We start from the raw sequence: 23,052 nt of genomic DNA, 5'->3' as shown, positions 1-23,052 counted from the left end.
CGAGAAAAGAAGAAAGAAAAGCGAACAAAGCCAAATGGAAATGTGGGATTCAAATTAAGAAATCTAACATTACAGTTTTTGGAATTCTGGAGCATCATGATAGCAATAAAGGCATAAAAATAATTTTCCAAGAGATAATCATAAAGAATTTCCTAGACTTGAATTAAGAACCAAGGCTGTAAATGCAGGAAGCTACAAGAACTCCAAAGAGAAGAAATACAATGAGGTCCACTCCAAGACACATCATAGTAAAATTCTTGAAAACCAAAAACAAGGAGAGAATTCTAAAAGAAGCATGAGAAAAGCACACTATAACATATCAAGGGTCCACCATAAGAATTAGTGCGGATTTATCACCCAAAACCCTGGAGGCCAGAAGACAATAGAGTGACATATATAAAATATTGAAGGAAAACAACTGCCAACCAAGAATTCTTTAATCAGCAAAGGTGTAATTCAAAAATGAGGGGGAAATCAAAACACTCCCAAATAAACAGAAGCTGTGAGAATTTGCTACTACCAGACCACCAGCTCTACAAGCATTACTTAAGGGATATCCCAAAATAGAAAAGAAAGAGAATTAAATAAATATTCAAATCTACAGATGGGAAATAACAATAAAAATTAAAAAGAGAGAAGGATCTCTAAAAAACATAACAGCGTAACAGCATGGGCAAATACAGGCACCAGTTATGATATTTTCAGAAAATAAACACAATAGTTAAGTTTCACAAGCTGTAAAAATGGCTTGGGGGTGGTGTCTGACCTCTTCCAACCCCACAAGGGGGAAGGAGAACCAAGATCAACAGTGCAAAGCTGACTCCCACGAGGTGGAGGCCAGACAAGCCTCCTCTCTCCACCATCTTTTCTGACACCAACCATCCCTCCCACAGCACTCTCTACATCTCTGCTGGATTTGATAATTCATTGCAATGGCCACACAGAACTCACAGACCATACTCACGATTATGGGGTTTATTAGGGAAATAACAGTTACAATTCAGGCTCAGGAACACTCAGGATACAGTCCTTCCATCAGGACAGCCTCTTTCAAACCGTGCTCGCAGGCACGCCTCTCCCTGGCCTTAGGCTTCTCCCCAAAGGCCTTCAGCTTTCTCTCTCCGTGGGACAGGAAGCCCACCGTGCTGTCTCCTGCTGCCAGGTCTCTCCCACCAACGCTTCTCACTGTCTTCAGGGTTACAGCTTGCTCTCTCTCTAGGTCTCCTGCTTCCAGGAGCTTCTCAGCACAGGGATCCTGGGTCCAAAGGATGCGTTCTCCGCTCCTGGCTGTTCTTTCTTGGTGGTGGTAGGATCTTCCCCTCTGCTCTGGAACTGGCTCTCTTTTAAGGCAAAACTGACCAATCCGCTTGGTGGACCACAATTACCCTATCACACAGTCCCACCCAATCACCTGGGTGGGAGTTACAAGAAGATGGCTAGAAAGGCCATACAAAAGTAATCAATTGCACCACATAAGCAATACAACAATAAGTGTGTAAGAAATAAGTAAAGATTAAACCTATCTAATATACAAAATATAATGATATCACCAGAACTCACCAACAGAAAAAGGGGAGGGAGGAGCAAAATAGGAATAGTTGTATGTTACTTCTTGTTTGTATGTTAAATGTTCTTGCAACTGCAAGTTGTATAATGTAGTATTTGTGGTAAACACTAAGAGAACACCTAGAAAAAATACACAGAAGAAAAACTGGAAGAAATAAAAAAAGATTCATTGTGAAAAACAGCTAAACACAAAAAAATCAGAAAAAAATGAGAATAAAAAGTCCAAGAAGATATTAGACACTCAAAAAACAACAAGCAAAATGAATGAAGTAGATACTTCATTTTTGGTAATAACCTTCAATGTAAATGGTCTAAAATTCCCATGCAAAAGGCAGAAAATGACAGAATGAATAAAAAAACATGATCCATCCTTTTGTTTCCTACAAGAAACACACCTTAGACATAAAGACACAAACAGACTGAAAATAAAAAGGATAGAAAAAATATTCCATGCAACCAGTAACCAAAAAAGAGCAGGGGTGGCCATACTATATCAGATAAAATAGATTTTAAATAGAAATCTTTTACAAGATATAAAGAAGGACATTACATAACAATAAAAGGGTGAATCCATCAAGAAGATATAACAATTATAAATACATATGCACCTAACATCAATGCTCCAAAGTACATGAAACAAATACTGACAAATATGAAAGGAGAAATAGGTAACTCCACAATAATAGTTGGGAACTTCAGTATACCACTTTCAGTTCTGATAGAACAGCTAAAAAGAAGATCAATCAGGACACTGAGGACTTAAATAAAACCATAAGCCAATTTGACCTAAAGGACATATATAGAATACTCCACCCATGAGCAGCATAATACACATTTTTCCCCCGTGCACATGGATCATTTTCCAGGATAGATCATTTTCTAGGTTACAAAACAAGTCTCAACAAATTTAAAAACACTGAAATCACGCAAAGCATCTTCTCTGACCACAACAGTATGAAGCTAGAAATCAACAACAGGAAACATACGGAAAAAAAAATTACATGGAAACTAAACATACTACTAAAAACTATTGGGTCATAGAAGAAATCAAAAAGTGAAATAAAAAAATACTTAGACTCAAACGAAAATGAAAACACAACATATCAAAACCTTTGGGACACAGCAAAACCAGTGCTCAGAGGGAAATTCATAGCGATAAATGTGTACATTAAAATTAAAAAGAAAGACCGCAAATCAATAACTTAAACTGACAACTTGAACAAAAAGAAAAGGAAGAGCAATAGAGGCCTAAAGTTACCAGAAAAAAATAAATAATAAAGATCAGGGAAGAAATAAACAAAACAGAAAAACAACACAGTCAACAAAACCAGATGTTTGGTTCTTTGAAAGGATGAATAAAATAGACGCATCACTGGCTAGAGTGATAAAAGAAAAAAATGAGAAGAGGCAAATAATCAAATTAAGAAATGAAACTGAAGATAACAGAGCCAACTAAGGTAAGAGGATCATAACAGAATATCATGAAAGACTGTACTCCAAAAAATTTGAAAACCTAGAGGAAGTGGACAAATTCAGAGAAAAAACACTACCTAGCTAAACTAACTCAAATAGAGGTAGAAAATCTAAACAGATCCATAAACAAAAGAAGAGATTGAAGAGGTCATAAAAAAACTGCCAAAAAAAAAAACCAAAAAAACAAACCCAGGACCAGTTGACTTCACTGGGGTATTTTACCAAACATTCAGAGAAGAGCTGACACCAATTCTACTCAAACTCTCCAAAAACACAGAAGAGGAAAACTACTCCTTAACTCATTCTATTAAGCCAGTATCACCCTGACACCAAAACCAGGAAAAGGCATCACAAAAAAAGAAAATTACAGACTAATCAACAAAATTCTAGCCAACAGAGTTCAACAACACATCAAAAAAATCATACACCAAGTGGGATTCATGCCAGGTATGCAAGGGTAGTTCAACATTAGAAAATCAATGTAATTCACTACATAAATAAAACAAATGAAAAGAACCACATGATGATATCAATTGATGCAGAAAAGGGATTTCATAAAATCCAACACCCTTTCCTGATACAAACTCTCAGCAAAATAGGAATAGAAAGGAAATTTTCAACATAAGTAAAGGCATATATACAAAACTATAGCCAACATTATTATCAATGGAGAAAAACTGGGAGTCTTCCCTTGAGAACAGGAATGAGACAAAGATAGCCAATATCACTACTCTTATTCAATATTGGACTGAAAGTCCTAGCCACATCAATAAGGAAAGAAAGAAAACTAAAAGGTATCCAAACCAGAAAGGAAGAAGTAAAACTATCCTTATTTACAGGTGACATGATCCTATACATAGAAAATTCTAAAGACTGCACAAGAAAATTGCTGTAACTAATATAAGAATTCAGCAACAATGCAGGGTACAAGATCAACATACAAACTTGGGTTCCTTTACACTAACAAGGAGTATGCCTAAAAGCAAATCAAGAAAACAATACCATTTACAATAGCCACAAAATAATAAAATACCTAGTAATTAACCTAACCAGGCACATAAAAGACTTATATAATGAAAATTACAAAACACTACTACAAGACACTAAAAGAGACCTACATAAACAGAAGGACATTCCAAGCTCATGGATAGAAGACTTACTACAGTGAAAATATCAATATTACCTAAGGCAATCTACAGATACAATGCAATCCTGATACAAATCCTAATAGCATTCTTTATGGAAATGGAAAAACTAATGACCAAATTTATAGGGAAAGTAAAGAGGCCCCGAATAGCCAAAGGACTATTGAAGAATGGAACACAGTAGGAAGTCTCACACTCCCTAATATCAAAACATACTATACAGTCACTGTAATCAAAACAGCCTGGTATTGGTTCAATTACAGACATATAGTCCAGTGGAATAGAATTGAGAACCCAGAAATAAATCCATGCATTTATGGACAACTGATATTCAACAAGGGATCAAAATTCATTCAATGGGGAAGAAACAGTCTCTTTAATAAATGATGCTGGCAAAACTGGATATCCACATGCAGAAAAATGAAACAGTATCCACACCTCACACCACACACAAAAACTAACTCATAATGGATCAAAGACCTATATGTTAAACCTAAAACTATAAAGTTCCTGGGAGAAAACTATTGAACCTAATTTTTTGTAAAATAGGCCAGCAAACTTAACTACAAATGCACGAATAGCAGAAGACATATCAGATAATTGGGACCCTCATAAAAATTAAACACTTATACTCATCAAAAGATTATCAAAAAAGTAAAAAGACAACCTACAGAATGGGAAAATATCTTCGGAAACGATATATCTGATAAAGGTCTAATCTTTAAAATTATATAGAAAACTTTAACAACTTAACAACAAAAAGACAAACAATCCAATTAAAAAATGGGCAAAGGACATGAACAGATACTTCATCAAAGAGGAAACACAAGCAGCCAACAACACATGAAAAGATGCTCAAGATCATAAGTCACTAGAGAGACACAAAACTACAAAGAGATACCATCTCACCCTAGCTAAAATGGCATTGATAAAAATACAAAAACAGACAACAAATGTTGGTGAGGATATGGGGAGACTGGAACCCTTATCCATTGCTGGCAGGACTGTAAAATGGTACAACCACTATGGAAAATGGTATGGCACTTCCTCAAAAAAACAGAAATGGAACTACCTTATGATCCAGCAATCCCACTCCTAGATATATACCCTAGTGACCTAATAGAAGTGACATGAACAGACATATGCACACCTATGTTCGCTGCGACATTATTCACAAAGGCAAAAATAATGGGAACAATCTAAGCACCCTTCAACGGATGAATGGATAGGCAAAATGTGGTACATACATATAACAGTACTACATAATCACAAAGAACAATGAAGAGTTTGTGAAACATATAACAAGGATTGATCTGGAGGACATAATGCTAAGTGAATTAAGTCCATCACTTAAAGACAAATATTGTATGATCTTTTATAAGAAGACAAGAATATATATATATATATATATTTTCACACACACACACATATACAGAGACCAAAGTTCATTGGTGGTTACTAGGATGGGAGGGGGGATTCATTCTCTAGACTGTAGATACTTGCTATTTTTGGTGATGGAAAAACTAGCATAGAATGACCAAAGTAAATGATGCCACTAAGAAATGCACAAGAGAAAAGGATGTTTGTGCTAAAGAATATGACATATATAATTTGGCAACACCAACAATCACCAAAAAATGACTGTATGGTTACATATGTAAGTATATAGGCATATATGTGTACAGGTAGGTACAGGTGAGTACATATGTGTGCACAGATAGAAGTATCTGTATGTACGCTTATGTACATATATGTATGGAATGCATAATCATACAGGACACAGTTACAGATACTTCTTAAACATAACCAAACACTTTGCAAAAATGGTTTACTGGGTTTAAAGGCTTAGGACCTGAGTCTCATGGGATAACTCAATCAGTTGGCATAATATAGTTCACAAAGTTCATGTTCTGCATCCTAGTGAGGTGAGTAGTGTCTAGGGTCTTAAAAGCTTGCCAGCTGCCATGTAAGATACAACTATTGGTCTGTACTCATTAGGAGCAAAACGGAAATAAGAAAATGATAGTCTCGGGGAAGAAACCAGTCTATAACGCTAATAGCCACACAAGCCACAACTTCACCTACCCTGAGACCAGAAGAAGTAGATGGTACCTGGCTACCACTACTGACTGTTCTGATTAGTGCCACAGTAAATGGACGTGGACAGAATGGGAGGAAAATGTGGAAAATAACCAAAATTCTTAAAAAGTCCAGACTTCTGGACCAGTTCAGACTGGTGGACTCGCTGAGACTATCACCCTGAGATATTCTTTAAACCTTGAACCAAAACTATTCCCTAAGGTCACCTTTCAGTGAAATAACAGATTGGCACAAAGAATAAAGGTTATTACCCATGACTACGAAGCTCTATTAAAAAACTATCTATACGAGACCAAAAGGTTAAAAATTACTCTAAAGCAAAGATGAGAAGACAAAAGGGGGCAAGGAAACTGGAGTACTGGAAATGTAACAACTGGAATACAATTAATGAGAATGTTGACACATTGTGAAAAATGTAACAAATGTCACTGAACAACTTGTGTAGAAACTGTCAAATGGGAACCTAATTTTCTGTGTAAACTTTCACTGAAAACATAATAAAATATTTTTTAAAAAGGATAGAGCTGAAAGAATAGACAAATCCAAAATTATATTTGGAATGAGAAAGCAGGCATTGCTATAGAGTCTACAAATATTAACAGGATAGGAAGGAAATATTTAAAAAATAATATGTCAATAAATTCAACAATGGAACGATTCTTTGAAAGAAAAAAATTCTAATGCCCACTCAAGGAGAAACAAATAACCTAAATAGCTATATATCTATTAAAGAAATTAACAGTTAAAAACCTTCCAATAAAGAAAACTTCATGCCCAGATGGCTTCACTGGTAAATTCTAACATTTAAGAGGTAATTCCAATTCTATATAACTCTTCCAGAAAACTGGAGAAGAGGGAATATTTCCCAACTCAATTCAATGAGGTCAATAATACTGATGCCAAAACCAAAGACATTACAAGAAAAGAAAACTACAGAACAATATTCCTCATAAACATAGATGTAAAAAATTCTAAACAAAATTTTAGCAAATCAAATCCAGCAATATATACAAAAGGTAATAATACATCATGACTAAGCAATGTTTATACTAGGAACATAAGATTGATTTAACATTTTAAAATCAATGTAATTCAGCATAATAACAAACAAAAAAAGAAAAATCGTGATCATCTCAATAGATGTAGAAAAAGCATTTGACAAAATCACCTCCACCTCTAATAAAATTTTTCATCAAACTAGGAATGGAAGGGAACTTTCTTACAATCTAATTATAAGCATCTATGTAAAACCTACAGTTAACTTCATATTTAATGGTGCAAGACTAAATGCTTCCTCCCTAATAAAAGAAACAAACCAAGGATGTCCACTCTCTTCACTTCTACGACATTGTACTGGGAAGTTCTATCCACTGAAATAAAGAAAGAAAAAAAAAAGACATTTTATCAGAAAGAAATAATTAAAATTGTCTTTATTCACAGAGAACATGATTGTATATGTAGAAAAACTGATGGAACCTACAAATTGCTGTTAGTTACTGTCAAGTCGATTCCAACTCATGGCAACTCCAAGCGTGCAGTGTAGAATGGTTCCATAGGGTTTTCAAAGTTGTGCCCTTTCGGAAGCAGATCACCAGGCCTGTCTTCCAAAGTGCCTCTGGGTGGTTCAAACCGCCAACCTTTTGCTTAGCAGTTGAGCACTTAACTGTTTGCACAACCCAAGGACACCAAGCTACCAAAAAAAAAATAAAAAGAAAGTTGTTGCCATTGAGTCAATTCCGACTCACAGCAATGCTACAGAAATAGAGCAGAACTGCCCCACAAGGTTTCCAAGGCTGTAATTCTTTAGGGAAACAGATTGCCACATCTTTCTCCCTTAGAACAGCTGGTAGGTTTGAACCACCAACCTTTTGGTTAGCAGCAGACCACTTAGTCACTGTGCCACCAGGGCTCCAATCTACAAATAAGCTACTAGTGAGTTTAGCATGATTGCAGGGTACAGTATCAATAGACGAACATCAACTGTATTTCTACAAACTAGTACAAAAAAGAAACCCTGGTGGCGTGGTGGTTAAGAACTAAGGCCGCTAACCACAAAGGTCGGCCGTTCAAATCCCCCAAGTGCTCCTTAGAAACCCTATGAGGCAGTTCTACTCGTCCTATAGGGTCGCTATGAGTCAGAATCGACTCGACAGCAGTGGGTTTGGTTTGGTTTTGGTTTAGTACTAAAAAAATTGGAAAATGAAATTAAAAGAAAATATCATTTACAATAGCATCAAAAAGAGGAAACACTTTGGAAAACTATCCTTTAAAAGACTGTAAGACCTGTACACTGAAAACTGTAAAACACTGCTGGGAGAAAACTGAAAACAAACCTGAATGTCCATCAGCAGATGGATGGATGACGAAACTGTGGTACAATACAATGGAATAAACTTTTCAGTGATGAAAAGGAATAAACTACTGATACAGTCCAACAACACAGCTGAATCTCAAAATAATTATGCTGAGTGAAAGATGCAAGACAAAAAAAGTACATACTGTACGGTTCCATTTATAAAAATTTCTAGAAAAAATAAACCATAACGTAACACAGCAGGCCACTGGTTTCCTGGTAATGAGGGGGGGTGGGGATTGAGAGTTGGGGATGTGGAGCAAGAGGGAAGGATTACATAGGAGCACGAAGAAACTTTTGGGGGTGATTGATAAGTTCATTAATTTGATTGTCGTGTGCATATATGGCATAACATTAAATTATATACTTTAAATATGTACATTTTATTGTGTATCAATTACACCTCAATAAAGAGGCTTTAAAAAAATCAACGGTCTAGTCCAAAAGAATAGGTTCCTCTACTCCTGCTCACCAAAGTATGTTTTAACAAATAAATTAACTCTACAGGCTAAACATTAATATGAGAGGAAAAAAACAAAACGAAACACTACTTTGCTAATCATTAAACCTTATCTGACATTTTGTACTGGCCTGAGGATTCTGGGGGATTTCTGAAAGGTACAGGTAGTGATGAAAATAAAAGAATGACGAAGAACTTTAGGAAACTAGTATCTGCAAATTTTGAAATATACTGCTATGCCTTAAATTCTACTCATGAGGGCCTTTATTGCTAATGGTAAATTAAAAAATAGACATTTGATTGTCAGAGTGCTTTATACACTCTTCATAATAACATCTAACAATTATTGAGCAGTTACTACTAATATTAACCTATTTAACACCAATAACAACCCTGAAGGAGGTACTATATTAACCATCTTCACTTTACAGATGTGGGAACTGAGGCAGAAAGAAGTTAAGCAACATTCCCAAGGTCACATAGCTAGAAAGTAGCAAAGCCAGGATATGCATTCAGGCAATCTCAGGATCTTACTCTTAATTACTAAAATATACTACTTCACATTCTTTCTCAATAAACTGATTACTGATGCTTTAAATTTATATAATCATTACTGTTTTCTTTTAAAATTAATACCTATTATATGCACACAGTAAGTACTCAATAAATATTTATAGCATTAAGCCAGCATTCATGGAACATATCAAAATCCCTGTTCCAGAAAAAAAATTATAATGAGGCATAATTAAATGTTTTTTACAATAAAGTGTAACAACATTGAGTTGTATTATATATTCACTGAACAAATTTAAATAAAATTAAGGACAATTAAAGCTAGGGTAGCCATATAATTTAGGATCCAAACCAGAACAATTAACAGTGAAAGGCAAAAACCATGACTGTCCCATGAAAACTGTGATGTATGGTCAACCTAGTTAAAGCAAAAATGATATAAATACTCTTGGGGTAAAATTCAGCTAAGTTATATGCACTTTGATAAATGTTCCACAGGTGTTTTAACATATAAAATGGTCAATTTATTCTTGCAGACAGATTTTCAAAATCAAAGTGGATTTTCCTGATGTGTAATGCAAAATGATAATCTAGTAAATAGGGCCATACCCTAAATTCTTAAAAAACTTTATAATCATTGTTTCCTAGGAAAGAGATGAATAAAATGTTTATTAGTTTATGATATCAAATGGCTTCATAGCAGAAATACCAGCATTTTGTTACTTTCTTTTAAATAATTTGAAGTAGTTTTAATTGGACATAATTTATCTTTTTCAACCCTCAGCAATATATAGCAGGATCTTCTTGGCAGAATGACAAGCAGAGGGTGGATGAGAAATGAAACAACAAAAGTATCATTATCTTAAGTAATATTCATTGAATTTTCTCGATAGCTAACATAGAGGAAAATGTGCTCACCCACGGTTCACGAAAATCTGTCACTTCCATATGAATAATTTTCTATTTTTTTCAAATTGGACATGGTAGTATTGGCCAGTTTTTAAAATAAAAAGATACTGAGCTATGCAAGAATGATCACTCACTCATATAATCAGTTGAGTGTTTGTAGTTAGAGTGCCTAATTGGAAGAAAACCATTACTAGCCAGACTGAGTAACTTAATTTAACCTGGACCTCAAAGCTTTCTTATTTATTATATCTATTTTAATTAAAATAAGTAAAAATACAAATACTTTGAAAATACACGAATACATGAGAATGTAATTTGTTTTTTCTTCTCACACTTATTAAAGTCTGGAAACTAATGATAATAATTCATCACCTCTATCTTCAATTTTAATCATGTAACTAAGATAAAATATTTTTTCCATCACAGTTATTACTCATTATTCATTATATGATAAGCATTTTAATTTGGTCAAATGCATTACAATTTATACTTCTACAGGATAACTGAGGCTCATACACATTTAAGCAACACTTTCTACCTTGACTGCAACAAATAATTATACCTCACAATAAAACAAATAGTAGAATTATAATTATTGTATTTTCTAATTTATCTTCATAGCTTTGTTTACACTTTGTAGTCTTACTCTAGTATAATTTGGTACAAGGCGTTTGAAACATATGATACCAGAAGTTCTAGAAAGATTTTAGCATCACATTTTAGCTGTAAAACTGCTCTGCAGTAGAGACAGTACACAGGGGAACAAGCTTCAGTGTATTTAATTTCAAGGAGCCCCAGTGGCATAGTGGTTAAAATGCTCAGCTACTAATCAAAAGGTCAGCAGTTTGAACCCACCCAGTGACTCCACAGGAGAAAAGACTTGGTGATCTGCGCTCCTAAAGACTATAGCCTGGGAAACCTTATGGGGCAGTTCTACTCTGTCATGCAGGGTCGCTATGAATTGGAATTGTCTCGACTCGATGGCACACAACAACACATTTAATTTTCATATTATAGAAATGAAGTGGGTCAATACTAACATCTTTCCTTCGAGCCTTCTATTTGGCACAGTGGTTAAGAGCCCAGCTGCTAACCAAAAAGTCGGCAGTTCGAATCCACCAGCTGCTCCTGGGAAATCCTATGGGGCAGTTCTACTGTCCTATAAGGTCGCTATGAGTCAGAATCAACTTGATGGCAATGGGACAGACCTCTTTCTCCTCTACTCCACATATATCAAGCTAATAAAGCCTTTCTTACTCCAGAAAGTCTTCCCTAACATGTGGTTAGAGCTTGCTATGAGTACTGGACTGAAAATCAGTTCCAGCTCTGCCATTCATTAATGTGTGACCATGGGCAAGTTAAATTCTAAAAACTTTGATTCATTTATCTGCAAAATGAGAGGGTGATGGACCAGGTCTCTTCTACCCTTAGAAATCTATGATTGTAAACATATAAACAAAAGCATTTCTATTAAAAACAATTTCAAGGAAAAATAGAAAAGAAATATTTAAATAAAGCCTCACCACTGATTTCAAATTTATAATCATTCACAATAGGACAACATCTTTATATAACATATGATAAAGGCTTACTGTGTAAATTAATAATGCAAGCTATATCTGAAGAAAAGATTAAATAGTTTAAGAAAAGGTATTCAATTCTAAGTATTTGTTATGCTAGGTGTAACAGAAAATACAAAAATAAATATGACATTTAAAGTTCCTTGAGTGGGATAAATAACCATGTGTACATACAAAGTAGCAATGGGAGCACAGTAGAGGGGAAGCAGAAGTTGCTCCTTTTAAGGGAGTAATAAAAAAAGAGGCCATAAATAATTCCTCCATATGAACTTTTACAGGGCAATAATTTTTTGGCCAAGGGTATAAATATATATATTTTTGAATATTCTAAAATCTAGATGACCTTCTAATTAATCAGGTGTTACCGTGCTTATTTTTATTACTATTTTTTATTATTATACTTTATTTATAGAATAAACTAGCTTCCCATTAAACAATTAGTACACATATTGTTTTGTGACATTGGTTACCAACTCCATGACACATCAACACTCTTCCTTCTTGACCTTGGGTTCCCTATTATCAGCTTTCCTGTCCCTTCCTGGGCTGGTGTGCCCCATTCGCCTCGTTTTGTTTTATGGGCCTGTCTAATCTTTGGCTGAAAGGTGAACCTCAGGAGTGACTTCATTACTGAGCTGAAAGGCTGTCCAGTGGCCATACTTTCGGGGTTTCTCCAGTCTCTGTCAGGCCAGGAAGTCTGGTCTTTTTTTGTGAGTTAAAATTGTGTTCTACATTTTTCTCCAGCTCTGTCTAGGACCCTCTGTTGTGATCTCTGTCAGAGCAGTCAGTGGTGGTAGCCGGGCATCATCTGGCTGTGCTGTGCTTATTTTTAATATGAAGTGACACCATGAAATTTTCTACCTACACTCTTGCTTCTTCTCCTTTTTCTTTGTTTACCAGATTTCTCTCCGTCTCCCCAATTTCACAAAAGAGAAGCAGCAATGCCAACGTTCTCAAAGACCAGGGTTTAGAGGGAAGGGGTTAGCTAGAACTATTGCAGCAATAAAACACACAAAGCCAAGGTACTTTCACTATCACCCCCAGCCCCACTTAACTGAATGAACAAAGTCTATGAGCACTGCATGGAAATGAAGCAAACAGAATCTTCTATATGGTACTCACTAATAGTGAAAAAAGCATTCAAAAGGGAAAAGTAGCTTGTTAGGTACTAAAATTAAGTAAAACCCTTATTATGAAGTGACAGGAAATACCACAGTTCTCACAACTAAAGGGCACCAGTTTAAGGGGTTATGGGCAACTGAACTCATGGCGACCAGAATCTACTCTACGGCAACTGGCTTGGTTTTTGGTTGGGGCAACTGAGCACTAATTTACCTTCATGATTAATTTAAAACAAATAGACAAAAAATCAAACTGCTGAAATATAGAAGAGATAGTTTTCTTAAAAGGTTCACACAAATTCCTTTGCTCAGTAATCTGTCACCTTCTGTCAGAAAAGTTTAGAAGACAGAACTAAAGTCACTTAATCCAGAAAAAGGGATTAAATGAAATAAATTGTCAGATCTCAACAATATATCCCAATATCTTTTCCTATGTGAATTTGTCTAGATTACCAGACTAGAAGAGAGGTGAGAATAAAAACAAGTTTTAATGTGTACTACTTTTAGACAGACCCAAACATAAACCATATGAACATTGAAAACAGAAAATCTAAGCACAATTCACATATAAATCTATATATCAGCATTACATTCACTGTTGTCAGTTTTTTTTTTTAAAGAAATGTAGAAGCATCATATGCATGGCTTTAAATGCTGGAATTGATCCTTAGAGAAATACTTTTTCTGAAGCACAAACTGACTGACTAGAAAATACGTTAAATAATGAAAAATACTAGTAGCTTCAACCACTTCACAAGGGGCAGCTCTGACAAATGATAAATAAGCTAAATTACATAGAAACAGAATTTTGGAGTCAGAAGTCACATTTTACAGATGAGGTAACTGAGGCTCAGAGAGATTATTAAATTCTTTGCTCAAAATCACACAGCTTGTTAGTAGAAGATCAAAGTACAAAGTTAGAAGATCAAAGACTAGATCCAGTTTCCTGGCTTCTAATCAGGTGTTCCCACATAGCATGCTTGTATTATGGCTAAGATCCAAACACTAGCCCTTCTCTGTTTTTCTAATGCTTTAAAGGTAATGACAACCAAACTACTTATTTATTTGTTCTACAACGATCAGGATATTACACTTACTTCTCAACATACCCTACAGATTAGCTACTGTTCTGAGACATTTAAGTTTAACAATTAGCAAATATTAACTATAAGCAATTTTTTGTCTTAAAATTTATCTACTTCAAATTGTAGCCTAGTTTCAGGTCCCTATAATCACATGCTGCCAACCTTTAGGTTTTTGTTTTAAAACTTCAAATTTAAAAATTGTAAATGTAAGATATTAGTATTCAAGCTTTGATCAACTACTTTTTTCCTAAATTAAGTCAGTCCAGTTACTCTGAACCTGCGCTATCCAATATGGCAGCCACTAGCCACATGTGTCTATTGAGCACTTAAAATGTGGGTAGTCCAAATTGAGATAGGCTGTATGTGTAAAATTCACACCAGATTTGGAAGACTTAGTACAAAAGTAATGTAAAATATCTGATTATTCTTTTACGTTGATCAGATGTTGAAATGATAATATTTTGGATATACTGGGTTAAATAAAATATATTATTAAAATTAATTTCACATGTTTCTTTTTAGTTTTTTAATGTGGCTACTAGGAATTTAAAAAATTGCATACATGGCTTGCATTGTATTTCTGTTGAACAGCTCTAAACCGTCAATAAAAAATATCTAGTTGCCACTGATAAATAGCCCATATACAGTAGCCTGTCCCCAATCCAAAGTTTCAGTTTCCTCAGTTTCAGTTACCCGTGGTCAACTGCAGTTCAAAAATGTTAAATGAGTATGTAGCATGATGAAATCACACACCATCCTACTCTGTCATTCACATAACTTTTATTACAGTATACTGTTACAACTGTTCTATTTTATTATTAATTATTGTTGTTAATCTCTTACTGTGCCTAATTTATAAATTAAACTTTATCACAGGTATGTATGTATAGGACAGTCATAGTATATATAGAGTTTGGTACTATCCACAGTTTCAGGCATCCATGGGAGGTCTTGGAACGTATCCCCTATGGATAAGGGGGTACTACTGCAGTCTCTAAGAATAAGTTAACATTACAAAAACTGACCACACAATAGTCAATTTCTGTGCTAAAGAAGAAATCATAATATTGAAAATTCAGAAATAAACTTTAGTTGGCTTTAAAACTGCATTTTCCCAGTACAATTACATTTTTGAGACTAGTTTATAGTCCCTGAACACATAAGACTTGATAAGAGAAGGAAGGTTGCTCAGAAGCATGGAAAAAAAAAATGTACCTTTTGCCTTATTTGATCCACACATGGAAGTGAGCTGATTTAATTAAAAACAAATACTAACATATGACACCACTGGATACTCTGCAAATAGAGACTAGGGAAAATAAAGATACTAACAATTTAAATGAATGCAACAAAATAAAACATATTTATAATGTATACCTTTGCTCCATCAGAAATATTGTCCCAATTTCCACCATTCAAAGAGAACTTTCCATTACCTATACGCAGCAGTATCTCTTCAGGAGTATCATTGGGGCCATTAGCAAATGGAGTATAGCTATTAAAAATAAATAAATTTTAATGGATATGAGGGGATAATACACATATTAAATCTAACTGAAAGTGATGAATATAGGACTACATGCAAATATTACTGCAGCAAATTAAGAATATCATGTAATATCTTCCTTCACTGTTCATATCAAATTTTACATTTCAAACAATGAATTTAATCCTAATTATTTAATAAACTGACATCTTGTCTACACCTATAGCTTTTTCTTTTGACTTTGATGAGGTAATCAATGTAAAATAAAATAAAGGTGGCTTTTAAAGTAAAGCAAAACCAGGACAGAATAAAACATGCAGATTTTGTATTCTCCCAAGTGTGAGTTAGAAAATCATATATATTTACTACAAAGAAAATGTTAATTTTATATAATGTATTTATCATATTCATTCAAATTTACTCATTAGCATTCTATCAATATTATCAGTGGAAACAGGCTAACGATACTTTATGAAAAATGTTTTGGTTACATAAATTGTTAGAATACAATAAAAAAAATTATACAGGCATTAAAATTATTATGTAGATCAATATTCATGGACAGGGAAGACAAATACATTATATAAAGACAAAGCACTTAAAAAAGGAAATATAGAATGACAAAAGGTGATAGTTTTGGTACCATTTAACAGATGGAACTGAAATTGCTGTTCAAATTTGAGAACGGGAAGATAGATTTACAGCTAAAAGTATGAGATGTCTTAATATGTCAATGTCCTAATTCCTTCACGTAGCAATTAAGTTCTAATGATACTAAACACACACACACACACACACACACACAGAGATTTATGTTTTGTTTAGTCCTAAAGTAAATATATGAAAGCAGTAAGCTGAAAATGGTATCTAGTGTTTTGAAACCAATAATGCTGATTTCATTTGATACCTTTAGCTACCTTAACTTTAGCACTTGTTGTGGTCTATAACTATTTTATGTAAGTTTACAATATATCTAAAAGTATACAGAATACACTGACATACATTACCACCAAGCCAATAATTTAGAGTCACCATCTTATAACATATTTATAAAGCTGCTGGTATGTCAAGCATATTTTAATTATACTGAATGCACTCTTTAGAACATTGTATCTAAGAACATTATAATTACATAATAATTCTTCTAATTCTCTTCTACACAGTAGACTTTGTTAAATGTAACTGTTTTGTCTACTACAGCTCTCTTAGAATAAATTCTACAGCCATAAGGCTTCACTACTAAATAAAAGTGCTACTCATCATTAAGAATAAAAACTGCATTTGTATTATTTGTAAATTACCAACATTAACACCATCCAATTATTATTGAATTTTTTATTACATCTTTATCCTTTGAAGGGAAGGCATTCTGTATGTTTTCGTTTAGTATTCTGTTACCATTTAGATTTGTTATAAAGTACAATCTTATAAATCTCTGTTAACAGGAAAGAAAACATTAAAGTACTGTTCTATTTTTTTAATTAACTCAACATCAACAAGTTCAGGGGCAACTTCTTTTTGAGGCATATAATTAATTTATTATCAAGTAAACATTTTCAAAAAGTAATGTACTCAATTGAAAAAATAAAAATAAAAATGTATACTTTATTTTTAAAAGTTTTAGTTCCAGCTGAAAACTGGGTTTTAAGTAATACATCTAAGTCAATGGTGCCTCATAATAAACCTTACTTTGTTTTTTTTAATTTATAAGTAAAAAATAATATTTTCAAATGTTAATAGCATTTTCCCTAAGGTTATTCTCATCTGTCCTCTTTCAAGATGAAGATATACAGGTGAAATTCAAATAACAATGTGAACACTTTTGAGTATCTAAGTTTCTTACCCAGCCAGCATCGTGTAAAAAAGGACTCCCAAACTCCAAATATCACAAGCAGCATCATATCCCTGTTGCATAAGAACCTGAGAAAGAAATACTCATTATCTGGTATGATTCAGTATAAACAATTTTCTCATCCAAATGTTCATGATATAAGATCTTAGACCCTTTTAATCTTTTAGAAAATACACTCACTTAATATTAAAGGCAAAGTCTCCTGCTGTTAGCAAGCATTGAATAAATGTATATTAACAGATGATTAAGTAATATGGGTCATGCAAAAAACGACCTTGTAAGACGTGATCCATGACCTCAATGAGTCTTCAGTCCTCCTCTTAGGAAAACCAGATATCCAGACATCAAAACTTAACACTAATATGTACAGAAAGTTAAATGACTCAGTATAAATAATTTTCTCATCCAAATGTTCATGATATACAATCTTAGATCCTTTTAATCTTTTAAAAAATACATTCATTTAATGTTAAAGCAAAGTCTCCTGCTATTAGCAAGCACTGAATATACTTGACAATGTTGACACTGACTCTATGAAGTAGATACTATTATTATTCTCATTTTGAAGATGAGGAATTTGAGGCAAATGTTCAGTAACTTGCCCAACATCACAAACTAATAAGTAGTGGAGCAGACATTCTTACTCTAGAACCTCCTTACAATACAAGAGATGGTAAGGTAATAAACAATCTTATACTGGCAGAAAGAATTTTTATTTTACATACAAGATTTATGTCTTCAAAAGGGCAGTATATTTCTGGACCATAAATACACATTTGATAAATTTTGGAAGGCTTCATTAATTTTTCATACAATACTTTGGGTAGCTGTTTTCTTGCTCTTTTGGCCAGTGTTAATAAAAATCAAATAATATCTTTCTTACGTATTCATGTGAGTTTTCTCTATAAAGTTAACAAACTTTGTAGAGAAATAGAGATGAAATGAGACTTTTTTTTTCCATTGAGAAAAACAAGCCCACTACTAAAGCCTCCAGGCATAGGCATAGGAAAAATATAGAAGCATTATTAACGCATTAACACTGGGGACTGCATAACCAACAACATGGGATTTTCATTTATGAAAGATAAAAATATTAATGTTTGGCTTTGACAGTTGCCAGACATGAATAATGAGTATGCAGCTAACTTATAATTCAAGATAACAATTTTTTCCAGTCAAACTGTATTTAAAAAGAACATACATAACCCCCACCCACTGTTGGTGGGAATGTAAGTAAAATGGCACACCATATGTGGAAAAGTGAGGTGGTTCCTCATAAAGGTAAACACAGAATTACAATATGACCCAGAAATTCTACTCCTAGGTGTATACCCAAAAGAAATGAAAGCAGGAACACAAACAGATACTTGTACACCCATGTTCATTGCAGCATTATTCTCAATAACCAAAAGGTGGAAACAATCCAAGTGTCTATCAAGAGATGAATGGATAAATAAAATGTGGTGTATCTATACAATAGACTATTATTCAGCCATAAAGAGAAATAAAGTTCTGATACAGGCTACAACATGGATGAACCTGGTAAACATTATGCTGAGTGAAATAAATCAGACACAAAAGAACAAATATTGTATAGTCTCCTTTACATGAAATATCTAGAATAGGCAAATACATGGAGACCAAAGCTTATTAGTGGTTACCAGGTGTAGGTGGCGGGGGGAAATGGGGAGGTATTACTTAAGCAGTACTGAGTTTCTCTTAAGGGTGATGAAAAACATTTGGAAACGGATAGTGGTGATGGCTGTATGACATGGTAAACATAATTAATGTACATGAAAAATAACTGAAATGGCCAATGGTTTGTTATATAAATTTCACAATAAGTTTTTTTTATAAAAGGACATACGTATGTACAAAATTGAGAAGCTGAAGGGGCATTCACAAAATGCATATTAACTGGCTTACATAATAATACTAACAGGGACTACAAAGGCTCTGATAATGAGGTACAGCTAAACCATTCACATTGCAGTCAACCTAAGTTGGCAAACTCTAGTAAAATATAAACCTCTTCTGTTTTTTTTTTTACCCTATCTCTTTCCTTTTCTCATCATATGTTACAGTCCTCGTGATTGCCATGTTTTCCCTGGTTCCCTTAGAACAACATTCCAATACACAGTCAAGGTTAAGGGTCACATCTTAGGAACTAGTTAGACAGCTGAGGGTTAATCAGCAAGTCAGCTATGGGTATTTTATACTCCCATAACTTTCCTCATTTAGTTAATGAGAAAGGCAGAGTTGAGCAGGTGTCACTATGTTTAATAAAGGTCAACCATGAAAAACTTGCTTTAGATTTATCACGTACTTAAACCCATTTCGTATGGGAAAAGAAGAGGCAGTCCACTTTTGTTGTAAAGCTGGTTACCACTGCCCTATAATCAGAAAAACATGCAGTAATAAAACAAAACCAAAAAGAAAAAGGTAGGGTTGTAGGTTGAATGAAAGAGTACAGTACAGAGGGTGTGTTTGACACCTTACCTGTATCAAGTTAAATACAAAGATAGAAACCGGAATTAAAGTGATTAGTGCCATAACCTTCTCTCTTATTTGGTTTCCCAAATAATCAAAAGTAACATATAGAAAGATTCCCCACTCCCTTTGCTCTACAGTTCAAATTAATTCACATCTGGGGTAGAACACACAGTAGCCCAGAACCAGAGCAAAGCAGGGAAATTTCATAATTACTTTATAAAGAGCTGCAGACATAGCATTCCTCAATTTTAATTTTTTAAAACTCTTTTCATTCAGGAATATTTTTAGGCCTCAGTAGGCATTAAATATCAGTTTAATAATATAATGGAATCATCTTTATGAAAGAATAAAATTTTAGGGGAAATATTAACTTTTGGGGCATAATCATAGTAGAAAAGCATTATCAACTCACTAAATTTTAAGAGGTAGCTAGAGGAACTAATAAAAAGTTTCGGTAGAGTAGCAGGATATAAGATCAACATACAAAAATCAGTTGGATTCCTAGACACCAACAAAGAGAATTTTGAAAAGGAAATCAGGAAAACAAAACCAGTTATAATAGCCCCTAAAAAGACAAAATATTTAGGAATAAATCTAACCAGGGATATAAACGACCTACACAAGGCCAACTACGAAACACTATTGCAAGGAACCAAAAGAGACCTGCATAGATGGAAAGAGATACCACGCTCATGGATAGGAAGACTCAACATTGTGAAAACATCAATCCTACACAAAACGATCTATAGATATAATGCAATCACAATCCAAATACCAGCAGCATTCTTTAATGAGATGGAAAAACTAATCACCAACTACATGGAAAGGAAAGAGGCCCCAGATAAGCAAAGCATTATTGAAAAGGAACAAAGTAGGAGGCCTCACACTATCTGATCTCAGAACCTACTACACAGCCACAGTAGTGAAAACAGCCTGGTACTGGTACAAAGACAGACATGTAGACCAATGGAACAGAATCGAGTTCCCAGATGTAAATCCATCCACCTATGGTCAGCTGATCTTTGACAAAGGACCAAAGTCCATTAAATGGGGAAAAGACAGTCTTTTTAACAAATGGTGCTGGGAAAACTGGATGTCCATCTGTAAAAAATTGATACAGGACTCATGCCTCACAGCATACATAAAAACTAACTCAAAATGGATCAAAGACCTAAATATAAAACCTAAAATGATAAACCTCATGGAGCAAATAGAATAAAAACCATAATTAGCAATGCACAAACACTAATAAAAGGTATACTAAATAATTTGGAGCTCCTAAAAATTAAACACTTATGCTCATCAAAAGACTTCACCAAAAGAGTAAAAGGAGAACCTACGGACCGAGAAAATATTTCTGGCTATGACATATTTGACAAGGGACTAATCTCTAAAATCTATAAAATTCATTACCTCAATAACAAAAAGACAAATAATCCAATTAAAAAACGGGCAAAGGATATGAACAGACACTTCACCAAAGAAGACATTCAGTTGACTAACTGGAGGACATTCAGTTATATAATTGAGGAATTGCTTGTGGTCATTAGCCATTAGAAAAACGCAAATCAAAACTACAATGAGATACCATCTCACCCCGATGTTACTGTCACTAATCAAAAAAACAGAAAATAACAAATGTTGTAGAGGTTACAGGGAGATTGGAAGTCTTATGCACTGCTAGGGGGAATGTAAAATGGTACAACCACTATAGAAAACGATACAGCTCCTCCTTAAAAAGCAAAAGAAAGAAATATCATATGATCCAGCAATCCCACTCCTAGGAACATATCCTAGAGGAATAAGAGCCATCACATGAATAGATATATGCACAGCCATGGTCACTGTAGCATTATTCAGAATAGCAAAAAGGTGGAAGCAACCCAAGTGCCCATCAACAGATGAATGGATAAACAAATTATGGTACATACACACAATGGAATACTATGCAATGATAAAGGACAATGATGAACCCTCAAAACATCTCACAACATGGATGAATATGGAGGGCATTATGCTGAGTGAATTAAGTCAATCACAAAAGGACAAATATTGTATGAGACCACTCTTTTAAAAACCCTAGAAAAGGTTTACACACAGAAAAGAAAAAAATCTTTGACAGTTATGAGGGAGGGGAGAAATGGGGAGGGCAAATCACTAAATAGATAGTAGACAAGCATTTACTTTCGTGAAGGGAAAGACAACACACGATACACGGGAAGTCAGCACAACCTGACCAAAGCAAAGTCACAGAAGCTTCCTAGACACATCTATATACCTTGAGGGACTTGATTTACTGGGGCTGGGGACCACAGTCTTGGGGACATTTAGGTTAACTGGCATAACACAGTTCATAAAGAAGATATTCTACATCCTACTTTGTTGAGTAGCTTCTGGGGTCTTAAAAGCTTATGAGTGGCCATCTAAGATACATCTGTTGGTCCCATCCCACTTGGAGCAAAGGAGAATGCAGAAAACCAAAGACACAGGAAAATATTAGTCCGAAGTACTACTGGACCACATGAACCACAGCCTCCACCAGCCTAAGCCTTGAAGTACTAGAGGGTGCCTGACTACCACTACTGGCTGCTGTGACAGGAATCACAATAGAGGGTCCTGGACAGAGCAGGAGAAAAATGTAAAACAAAATTCAAATTCACACACACATACACAAACACACACACACACACACACACACAAGACCAGACTTACTGGTCTGACAGAGACTGGAGGAACTCCTGAGATTATGGCCCTGGACACCCTGCTAACTCAGAAATGAAGCCACTCCTGAAGTCTACATTATAGCCCGTCTTAGTCATCTAATGCTGCTACAACAGAAATACCACAAGTGGATGGCTTTAACAAAGAGAAATTTATTTCCTTACAGTAAAGTAGGCTAAAAGTCCAAATTCAGGG

General features: G+C 34.5%; 1 protein-coding gene across 1 annotated transcript in view; it reads right to left on the bottom strand.

The window, feature by feature from the left end:
• RPS6KA6 (ribosomal protein S6 kinase A6) overlaps nucleotides 1–23,052 on the bottom strand; it is a 237,072-nt gene that overhangs the window by 5,602 nt on the left and 208,418 nt on the right. The window contains exons 19-20 of the mRNA XM_004378878.2: nucleotides 17,635–17,711; nucleotides 15,683–15,800 (exon numbers count right to left, since the gene is read on the bottom strand). Of these exons, the coding sequence (XP_004378935.1) occupies nucleotides 15,683–15,800; nucleotides 17,635–17,711 (195 nt within the window). The remainder of the gene's footprint in view (nucleotides 1–15,682; nucleotides 15,801–17,634; nucleotides 17,712–23,052) is intronic.

Source organism: Trichechus manatus, unplaced genomic scaffold, assembly GCF_000243295.1.
Source record: "Trichechus manatus latirostris isolate Lorelei unplaced genomic scaffold, TriManLat1.0 scaffold00060, whole genome shotgun sequence".
Taxonomy (NCBI): Eukaryota; Metazoa; Chordata; class Mammalia; order Sirenia; family Trichechidae; genus Trichechus; species Trichechus manatus.
Note: the sequence above shows the minus strand (reverse complement) of the source record. Positions and strands in the feature narration are given on the sequence as shown.